The following is a 10,465-nucleotide window of genomic DNA, read 5'->3' as shown; positions in this document are numbered from 1 at the left end:
GGGGGCCGGCAACGGTGGCCTCTGTAACACCACCCTTCCGTCCAAAGGCGATTTCCTCAAGGCTAGACAACAGAATTCCAGAAGCATCCCAAAGGGAACAGGCATAGGTCCCAGCGTGGGCTCAGGGAGGACGTAGGATGAAACATTCCTCACTCTGGAGCCCGGATGTGGCCGTCTGGCCCTCGCAGGTGGGACCCCGGGCTGCGGGCACCCGGTCAGGGGGCTGTTAGGGGCTCTGGGAGAGGCTCCCTGGTGTTAAATGGCCCAGGGCTGGACTGATCATCGGTAGGACAGTCTGTCACGTGCAGGCTGCGGGATGGCCGGAGGCCAGTCTCCTGGGGGAGTTTTAACAGACTCCCGGACAGCAAGGACAGAAGCCAACAGTTGTGGCTGAGGAGGGGCAAGAGCAGTCCCAATGCCCAGGGCAGTGCCCGGCACTTAATGGCCATCCAGTGCATGTATTTGGAAGGACGGAATGGTTCCGTGGTCCTTCTCAACCCTGAGTGCCCCAAAGCCCAGGGTGCTGTCACAGCGGGCTGGACGTTGGGACTGGTTTGTGTGTGGTGGCCAGACTGGGGTAGGAGAGGGGTGGTGGCCGCTGAGATTCAGTAGCTTGGGGAGGGGCCCGCAGCAGGAAGGAAGCACACCTGTGTTGCCCCCAGTGGCCGGGGCACAGACTTGGCTCTTTCGCAATGTCAGTGTTGCAGAAGAGAAAAAAATGAAGGATGGACTGTCTCACGTGGTCTCATTGTTTTTTGTAAGCTGCCCTTCCGGAACTCCAGGTCTGTGTGTGCTCTGAGGCATCGCTTTTGCCCCCCGGACTGGGTCAGGGAGCTTGACCTTGAGCGTAGCAGCTCCCCATGCCCGGTTCTTGCTGGGGGTGGAAGGCAGTCTTCTCTTGCCCTCTCCAAGCTAATTTGGTATCTTCCCACATGCCCTCCTCAACTTCTAGCCCCCAGAGGTCCCTTCCAAAACAAGGACTCACGGCTCCAGTCTGGGCCTCTGGCCTCGCATAGGAGGGGAGGGTTGGTGTTGGGGCACTAGGGCTGGAGAGCCGGGAAGTGGGAGGAAAAAGAGGGAACCTTAGCGTTCCGTGGGAGGATGGACTGTGTCTGCTTGTGTCCCAGGGGCCCGCGGGTTTCTCTGAACTCAGGGAAGTGCCGCCTCTTCCAGGAGCTGCTGGATTTAGCCCCACTTCCGGTCACCACTTCTGGTCTCAAGTTCTGTTGAATCCCCTTCACCCAGCAGGCGCTCTGATCATTGTAGCATCATGGAAGGACCTGTGGGGGTGATGGGGTTTACTTGGGTAGCAGGGCACCTCCTGGTCCGTGCCCTCCATCAGGAACCCTGCTGTGTGGAATCTCCCACTGGGCGAGCTATGTCCCATTGTTGGCGCTGAGGTGACAGTTCGGCTCTCAGTTGCGCAGCGTTTTTCTGGGTGCCAGGTGCTGCCCTACCTCCCTGTAATGGCCGCCTCCTCCTGCAACTCCTGTCCCAGCCCGCCTTGCTCAGGGACGCCAAGTGCCCTGGATCTTAGCGACACCTGCTTTGAAACACGGGCAAAGCTCAGGAGTCATCTTGCTTCTTCCACTTTGCCACTCAGCTAATCCTGAGACCAACTCCTGCAAAGCCCACCGCCTCCAGGCAGGCAACCCAGAGCACTGTTCTTGCATTAGAAAGCTGCTGTCTGCAAGGGTGTACCTGCGAGACCTGAAGCCCCTCGAATCAGGGGCCTGAGGGGCGGTGCAGGCAGATAGTGAAGACCTCAGGCAGACGGAAGTTTCCGCCTGATAGAACGAATGGGCCTTTGTCCACAAATGGCCTGCGTTTAATGATCAAGTCCATCAAACAGCATCGATGCTTGGTGTTGCTAGGAGTGGGGTTAACGAGGCCTCATTGCAGCTTTCTTCCCCGCGCACCTTCATGAGGCTGTCTGTTCACTAACCCCAGGTGAGGTGACCGATCCCCACAGTGGGTGCTTTGGGTCACAAGGGGGATAGGACCACATCCATCGGAGCGCAGGATTTCTGCGATGTATGCCCCATTGACCGGGTGAGGGGATGGGACACGCTGGTTCACTCAGCAAACCTACTGTGTGCCAGGTGCTGTGCCAGACCGGAGGGACGCTGCAGCGAATAAGTTATCATCTTAGTGGGCGTGGGTCGCCGGAACCTGGGGGCTGAAAGGACAGACGTGTCTTGGGAGTCCAAGATCAAGTTCCTGGGGAGGGCCCACTTCCTGGCTTGCAGTCGACCACCTTCTCTCTGTCCTCACATGGGGACAGGGCTACACTCTGGCCTCTCTTCCTTTTCTCGTCAGGAAGACCCCAGTCTCACAACCTCATCTCAACCCAACTGCCTCCCAAAGGACCCACCTCTGATGGCCATCACCCTGGGGGGTCGAGGCTTCAATATACGAATTTGGAGGGGACACAGTTCAGCCAATAGCAGTCAGGGCCTCTCTCCTTGAGGACTTCATGAACCTTCATAGGGAAATCACTAATACACACATAACTCAAAACAATCTGTACAGTCAGTTCTGGAAGAAACCGCCCCGGCCCCCAGCTCCCTTACTTGCGTTTCCTCATTCGCTATGTCATTCAGTGTCCCTGCGAGTCGGTGACCGTGGCAGGGCAGGGATACAGGAAAACGGGATGTCACAGTGGGACTTGTCCACCAGGACACGTCTCGTGCTACAAACCAAGGGCAGGTCCCGGGCCTCCTGTTAGCCAAGCCCCTTCCACTGTCCCCACCCCAGGCTTCTCCAAGGGTGGCTGGCATTGTCAGCTTCCATTTTCATCCCTCCCCCCATCCCCGTATTTTGGAATAACAAAGCTCAGCCAGGGAAGACTTAGGAAGAGGCACATCATAAAATCAGACTGGGAGGTCAGGTCTCTTAGTGGTTTACAATTGCGAGTCCTCTAGAGTATGCGGAGAGAAAAGAGTTCCATGGCGGAGCAGAAAACCACCACGAGCCAATCAGGATCTTAAAGGACTTCTATGCTGTCCATGTCTGGGTAAGTGCAGGTCCGTGCCCGGGACCCCGCAGCCAAAATGGGCCAGATGAGCCTGGTGGAGCCGGGGTTTCCAGAACTTCGTGTATCATCCTCGTGTTAGAAGCAGGCTGGGAGCTAAGAAAAATGACCCAGGAGCTCGGAAAATGGTGGTTCTTTGGGAAGCAGCGTAAACTTTCAGTCAGGAGGCAGACGGCAAGATGGCTAGGGTTTGGCTTCCTGCTGCCCGGCCCCAGGGAGAATAGACCGGACCGTCTCTTGGCAGGTGCACCTACAAGGAGACAGCGGGACCAGCAGGGACTTGGTAGACGGTCCCTGGTGGGTGTGGGGGGTGCTTCTGAAACCTTTTCCTTTTATTCTTTAAGTAATTTGGCAAAACAAAACAAAAATAAGCTTTTGGCAAGAGGAGGAGTGTTGGGGCTGAAAATAGTATGTTCTCACGTGTCCGTGTTCTTACTGGATCATGGCAGAGAAGAGAGGGAAATTAATGGTATCCTAGAGCTTGTCCTTTGGGTTAAAAGGAGATTGGAGGGGCACCTGGGTGGCTCAGTCAGTTAAGCGTCTGACTTCGGCTCAGGTTATGATCTCACAGTTCGTGAGTTCGTGCCCTGAGTTAGTCTCTGTGCTGACAGCTTGGAGCCTGGAACCTGCTTTGGATTCTGTGTCTCCCTCTCTCTCTGTTCTTCCCCCACTCATGCTCTCTCTCAAAAATAAATAAAAACATTAAAAAAGATTTAAAAAAAATTTAAGAAGAGAGTGTCTCCTAGGTTGCTCGGATCTGGAGGGGGTGGTGCCCCAGACGGGCGCTAGCCAGTGGGACTTCCTGTGGTGATGACAATCTCCCATAATGTGCTGTCCGATACCATAGCCACCGGCCACATGTGGCTCCTCACTACTCAAAACGTGGCTTGTGAGGCTGAGAAACAGAACTTAAGATCTTATTTTACTTTAGTGGATTTAAATGGCCACACATGGCTATTGGACAGTATAGTTCTAGGAATAACGCTCCTCCTGGGAAGGAAGAGATATGTTGTGTCTCTCCCTGCCACCGTCTAGATCTAGAAAGAGCTTTCTTTTGTTGTTGAAAGTAGTGGATAAAGTCAGAGAGTTCTGGGGCGAAATTCTGCCTTTTCCATTTATGCTGTGGGACCCTGTGCTGGTAACTTGTAGTATAGTGCAGGGTACACAGCACTCACTCAATAAATAGAAATTCTAATAATTGCTTTAATAAACTGCATGTGTGGCTACCTGCACAGCATTTGTACAAGTGGAAGTTTACTATGGAGAGAGAAAAATGGGATTTTCCAAACAGAGCTCCGTCCAGTAAGGAGGAAGTCACCACCTGTGTTAAGGAGGCTGAATTGATCAGAGGTCACATCTTGGGTTTTAATGTCCAGGAAAGAGACTTTGGAGCAGATGAGACCTCGCACCCACACCCCCACATCTCCAACCGGGTGTCAGCAGTGTCTCCTAGCCCCCAAAGCTGGGGCCGTAGCCTTCCCTGCAACCCCACATTCCTCACATGACAGTAGAACACTGGCTACCTGGGGAGCCCATCTCCTCTCCAGGCTACCTGCATTCATTCACTCAACAGAGATGGACTGATGAGCTCATCTATGCTGAGTGCTTGGGATACAGAGATGCCCCAAACACGGGCCCTGCCCTTTGAGGCTCACAGTCAGACGGGAAAACGAAAGTGTGCTAAATCCCAACTGGAAGTCAGCACAAGGTGCTGCCAGTAATCGCGTTCCGATTCTGGGGAGATGGGAGGAGCTAGTGGGGTGGGCGGAGTAGTTGCCCAGCTGAGGTGGAAGGCCCTGGGGATCCAACCCAGAGAGGGAGGAGGGGTGGGGGTAGCTGGAGGAAGGCTGGGCGGGTTTCTGCCGGAGCAACGGTCTGGAGCTGTCCAGGGTAGCGTCGTCCACCTAGCAAGCCCGGGGGTGTGAGAGGGCCCTGGGCAGGACTCCACTGAACTGTGCACACCTCTACTCACAGCGGGGGCCACAAGCCTGCTGTTCTCTGGGGCACTTTGGCTGTGAGCAACCTAGGCCTTTGTTAGGGTCCAGTGTCCAGCTGTCACACGAGCCTGGTGGGGTCGTGGTGATTGCCAGGCCGGCCACTAGCCCTGCCTGTATGAAGAGGCATGGCTTCATTTGCAAAATGTCTCTGCATCTCCTCCCTATTGTGTTCGCCACAGCACATGAGAATGGTGAGGGGAGGAGTGTCTGGTGTGTGTGTGTGTGTGTGTGTGTGTGTGTGTGTGTGTGTGTTCATGTGTATGAAACCAGAGAAATGAGGCGAGTCAGCAGAAATCACACATTGGCAGAGCAGAGAGTGGAGGCCTCCAGGAGCCCAGGGCCCTGGCCTTAATGGGATGGGTTTTAGGTGGTATTGTCTCCCTCCCATGCCCATCCCCCAGCGTTGTGCCTTTCCTGTCCTTTCTAATTTGGTACTGCTTCCTTAGAAAGTGCTGCTAAAAATATGGGTGACATCCTCAGGTACATTGTTGTTTTTGCTTTTGAGAAACCTGGTCATTTACTAAGTATCCTTGTTTCTCTTGTAGCCTGCAGAAGAGATGGAAGCTGGTTGTTCTGGTGGGTGACAACTTTTGCAAAGGGAGGTGTGGCTCTTCCCTGAGCACAGTGCCAGCCTCTGGGTAGAGCATGGGGACAGGTTATCAGTGGTTAAGGGGTTTTTTGTCAACGCCATGGGAACATCTATCCTGGTGGATTCATTTCTTTCGGCTTCCCAGAATCCCCTCCCTCCTGCCTCAATTTTAAATACCAGTGTCCAGGGCACCTGGGTGGCTCAATCGGTTGAGCGTCCGACTTTGGCTCAGGTCATGATTTCACGGTTTGTAGGTTCGAGCCCCGTGTCAGGCTCTGTGCTGACAGCTCAGAGCCTGGAGCCTGTCTTCAGATTCTGTACCTCCCTCTCTCTCTGACCCTCCCCTGCTCATGCTGTCTCTCTCTGTCTCTCAAAAATAAATAAAAAACATTAAAAACATTAAATACCAGTGTCCTTGGGGTGTCTAACTCATGAAGTCCCTCATACCTCAGTGAGTGGCACCAGGAGCAGCATGGATGGGGTGGGGTCGGAGAGTGGCAGGATGGACCTCCTGGGACAGACAGGTCCACAGAGTGGAATGTGAGAGCAGGCGGGCCTGGTCTTCAGGTCTGGTGTTGAGAATAAGGGGTTGAGCGTATTTCCAAGTGGCCCCCACCTGGAGTTCTACAATTCCCAGGCTTCGGCGGGCAGAGTGGCAGGGGCGACTGCGTGGGACTGGGAGGCCTGTGTCTCCCAGAATCCCTGCTTAGGGATGGCCCACCCATGCTATCACATCCATCATCTGTTGTAAGAAGCTCTGCAGGGGGGAGGGGGGGGGGACGCCCAGAAAAGGGCTACTTGATGTTCATCTAGCACTTTTGCCTTAAAATCACTTCCCTTCTGGCCCCAGTTTCTTTATCTATGAAATGTAAATTCTGAGGCACTTTCTCACTCTGGACAAGATGATTTCCAATCACGATCATCACCCCCTGTTTCTGATTGGGGGTTTGGTACCGGGGGGTGCAGGGGACAGTGAGCTGGGTGGTGGGCCTGTCTTCCCATCTGGGCTCAGCCACTTAGAGCTGTGGGTCTCCGGGGAAGCTCTCTGTATTTCCATTTTATTTTCTTTTCCCATCTCTAAAATAGGATAATGATACCTGTGTAACCTACACTGCACATGGTTATTGGAAGGCTCCCATGAGGTAATATATGGGAAAAGGCTTTGTAAAAAGACCAGTAATGTATAGGTAAGGAGTATTATTACTGAAGGACAGTTGAAAGCTGGAATTCAGCCCAGCCCTGTCTAAGGGGGTGTGATCGGTGACTCCTTTATGGAATATCTTTTTTTAAAAATGTTTATTCATTTTTGAGGGAGGGCAAGCAGGGGGGGGGCAGAGGGGGCGGGAGAGGATCCTAAGCGGGCTCTGTGCTGACAGCAGAGAGCCCAATGTGGGGCTCCAATCATGAACCGTAAGAGCATGACCTGAGCTAGCCACTCCCCCCCTCCATCTTTTCTAGGATCTCTTTGGCCGGTCGGCAATGGGTCCGATTCTGAGGAGGTGGGGACATTGGGGGACCACTTGTTCCTTGCCCCGAGCCGTGCCGATGGCATAAACCAGGCCATAGAGTTCGGGGAGGTTTTCGAAACGCCATTAGCTGGAGCAGCTCTGACTCTGCCCCTTCGACGGCTGTTCCCCCCCCCCCCCCCCCCCCCCCCCCCCCCCCCCGCCACGACGCCCCGCTCAGAGAGGCTCCGCAGCGGGGGCTCCTGCCTTCGCCCCCTGCTCTCTCTTTGAAGGGAAGGCTTGCACCGCCAGCGCCCCGGACCCTCCCGCTTCCTGGGCCGCGGGGGCAGTTCGTGGGCCCGGCGGGGGTGGCGCTGCTTCAGGATGAGGGAGGTGAGGATGAGGCTCCAACTGCTGGCTCGGGGCCTCGGATGATCCTGCGACGGGAATGGCTGAGGCCGGGGCCGGGGGAGTTGGGGTGACCCTGCCGGCGGGGCTTCCTGCTCCCGGAGCGGCTCCCGTCTGCTTCCCTCTCCTTTTTCCGCCAGCCAGGTCGTTGGCGAGTTAGACCTCCCAGCCTCACGGGGCTGCTGTGCGGCTGCGGCGACGCTGGCGACTGCGGCGCTGCGGCGGCGACGGAGGGCTCGGGAGGCGGCGCCATGTGAGTCCCGGGCCGCCGGGGCTAGGGCCGCGTCGGGACATTACCGTATTTATCGAGGCCAGTGCCGGACCCTTGGGGCGGGTCACTGCGGGCGCGCTACCGTATTTGCCCGGAGCCGCGCAGACCCTTTCCCGGAGCCGGGAGCGCCGCGGCTGAATTACGTATTTATCCAGGGTCGCGGGGTCCTCCCGGGGACGCCGCGGGAGCTGGGGGGTGGGCCACCTCCGCGCCGCCAGGAGGCCGGGGCTTGCAGCGAGGTGGGGTGGGTTGCGGCAGCTGGGTGGGAGGCCTACGTGTTTTCGTGGGGGCGAGGTTGCGACGCAGAGTTTACCATATTTCTCCCGGGTCGCCCTGGCCCCGGGAGTCAGCACGGTTGGGTGTGGAGGTCGGGTGGGTGGGGTCAGCTCTTTTGATTGAAGCAGCTGTTGGATAAGAAGGGCGGCGCGGGAGGGTGGCGGTCTTTATGGGGGCGAGGGAGAAGGGGAGCGGGAGCCGCTGCGGGAGAGTTACCGTATTTGCACTGGGCAGCGCAGACTCCCAGGAGAGAGCCGCGGCTGGAGACCGGAGGAGCAGGGGCGCAGCCTGGGCTGTGAGTTCGGGAGGGGATGGAGCAACTTGGGGGAGACGAGGGGGCCGTGGCTTTAGACCCTTTCCGTAGTCATGCCGGGGGAGAGCGAGGAGGCTGTCCAGAGACAAGGCCGGGCTGAGATTGGCCAAGGGGGCTGTGATGGTCTGTCTTTGCAAATGTCAGTGCAGCCGGTGGGGGTGGGGGTGGGGGTGGGTGGGATGGGGGAGAAGGCTTGTGGGTGGGGTCTAACGCAAGTAGCACTGGTCCCCTTCTCCAGTGAGAGTGTGTGTTCTGCCTTGGCCTGAGGGTTTGGGGAGACAGAAGGGGGTCTCTGAGACCCCACTCTGCAGATAGATCGACTGAGGTTGCAGTGAGTAGGGAGATCTGGAAGAGTGGGGAAGGCCTGCATGGAGGTCTGGGTCCCTGATGGGGGTGGAGGACGGCAGGTGGGTGCCGGCTCAGCCTGCTCTGGGGCAGGCCTCAGTGCTCTGCAGGAAGAGGATCCTTAGGTTTTGGGGGTGAGGCATGGGGGAGCGGCAGCAGACAGTGCCCTACGGGAGCAGTGGCCCTTTGGGCCATCTAGAACTCTGCAGTAGTCAGGACAGTGGTCGTGGTCTTGTATGGGCGTGTGTCTTTTGAGGGGCGTTTAGCTGGTGAGCTGCTCACATTGGGAAGAGCTTCTGACAGTGAGTCAGGGAACTTAGGGCCTAGTCCCAGCTCACCTTGTGCGACCTTGGGCAAGGGAGGTGACCTCACTGTGCCTCGGCTGCCCCATCTATAACGTAGGGTTCAGTGAGCCCTGCTCTTTCCTTGGGGTCGCTGTGAGGACAGTGGGAAACAGTGTATGAGACCATGGGGAAGAGAACCCTCAGAGCCAGCATGAATGGGATGGAGCTGAACTTGGGATGGAGCTGAACTTGGGGGTGTTTGCTGAGCTTCCGGGTCTTGGGGATGCTAGAGGAATCAAGCTGAGACCAGCCCCTCCCCCACCCCCCAAGGTCACACTCCCTTTCAGTGATTTGCAAACGTTTTGCAGGCGTGCCTCATTTTGATAAACAAAGAGTTGCTACCTTTAATGTTTAATTGAGATTACTTTCAACTGTACAGGGTTTTGTTTTGTTTCTTCTTTGAAGCTTTTCAAAAATACCTTTGGACCACGGGGGACCCCACCCTTCCCTCGAGATTGGGGATGCACCTACCTATCAACCCCACCCCCCACCCCGCCCCGTTGAGATTCTGGTTGGAGAAAGAAGACATATGCAGGTGCTAACTTATAAAACTAGAATGCCCTGCACATTACCCATTGGCAGTTATTCAATGCTTTGTGTGGCGGAATGGGGATAAAAGGAGTCAGCTCTGTCCTTAAGGCATGACAGGTCCTGGAGACTGAGGCGGCATGACTGACCTGCATGCAGTGTGATGACTGAGGGTCACAAGGTTGGGGCATAGGGCTCAGAAGGGGTTGGAGGGGTCAGGGAAAGGGTCTAGGAGGAGGTGAATTTGAGAAAGGCCTCGAGGGGCAGCTTTCCAGCACGGGAACGCTGGTTCTAGCAAGACTGGAGAGGGGCGGATGCTGAAGTTGTGGGAGGCCAGTGTCGTGTCCAATGTCCCTGAGCTTGGATGCCCCCGCCCCTGACTCCTCTCTCTGCTTCTGCCTCCCCAGGGACTGGTGACTGCGGCTGGAAGTGCCCATGACAGAGCTGGCGTCCTCAGGGGGCGGGTCCCCTGCGGGGGACGGGGAGGAGGGTCTGGGGGACGACCGAGGCCTGGTCATCCACCACCCCGCGGAGGAGCAGCCTCACCGCTGCCCGCTGTGCGGCCAGACCTTCTCGCAGCAGCCCAGCCTGGTGCGGCACCAGAAGGCGCACGCCGGGGTGGGCCGCGCGGCCGCCTTCGTGTGCCCCGAGTGCGGCAAGGCCTTCAGCGTGAAGCACAACCTGGAGGTGCACCAGCGCACGCACACCGGCGAGCGGCCCTTCCCCTGCCCGGAGTGCGGCCGCTGCTTCAGCCTCAAGCAGAACCTGCTCACTCACCAGCGCATCCACAGCGGCGAGAAGCCGCACCAGTGCGCGCAGTGCGGCCGCTGCTTCCGCGAACCGCGCTTCCTGCTCAACCACCAGCGCACGCACGCGCGCATGCCCGCCCCGCACCCGCGCCGCCCCGGCGTCTTC

General features: G+C 57.1%; 1 protein-coding gene across 1 annotated transcript in view; it reads left to right on the top strand.

Annotated features, from left to right (window-relative positions):
• Window positions 1-10,465, top strand: part of ZNF775 (zinc finger protein 775) — a 31,839-nt gene that overhangs the window by 18,252 nt on the left and 3,122 nt on the right. Inside the window, exons 3-5 of the mRNA XM_029954442.1 lie at window positions 1,446-1,521; window positions 7,614-7,726; window positions 9,981-10,454. Coding sequence (XP_029810302.1) covers window positions 1,446-1,521; window positions 7,614-7,726; window positions 9,981-10,454 — 663 coding nt within the window. The remainder of the gene's footprint in view (window positions 1-1,445; window positions 1,522-7,613; window positions 7,727-9,980; window positions 10,455-10,465) is intronic.

Source organism: Suricata suricatta, chromosome 2, assembly GCF_006229205.1.
Source record: "Suricata suricatta isolate VVHF042 chromosome 2, meerkat_22Aug2017_6uvM2_HiC, whole genome shotgun sequence".
In the NCBI taxonomy this organism is placed as follows: domain Eukaryota; kingdom Metazoa; phylum Chordata; class Mammalia; order Carnivora; family Herpestidae; genus Suricata; species Suricata suricatta.
This window is presented reverse-complemented; position numbering and strand designations above follow the sequence as displayed.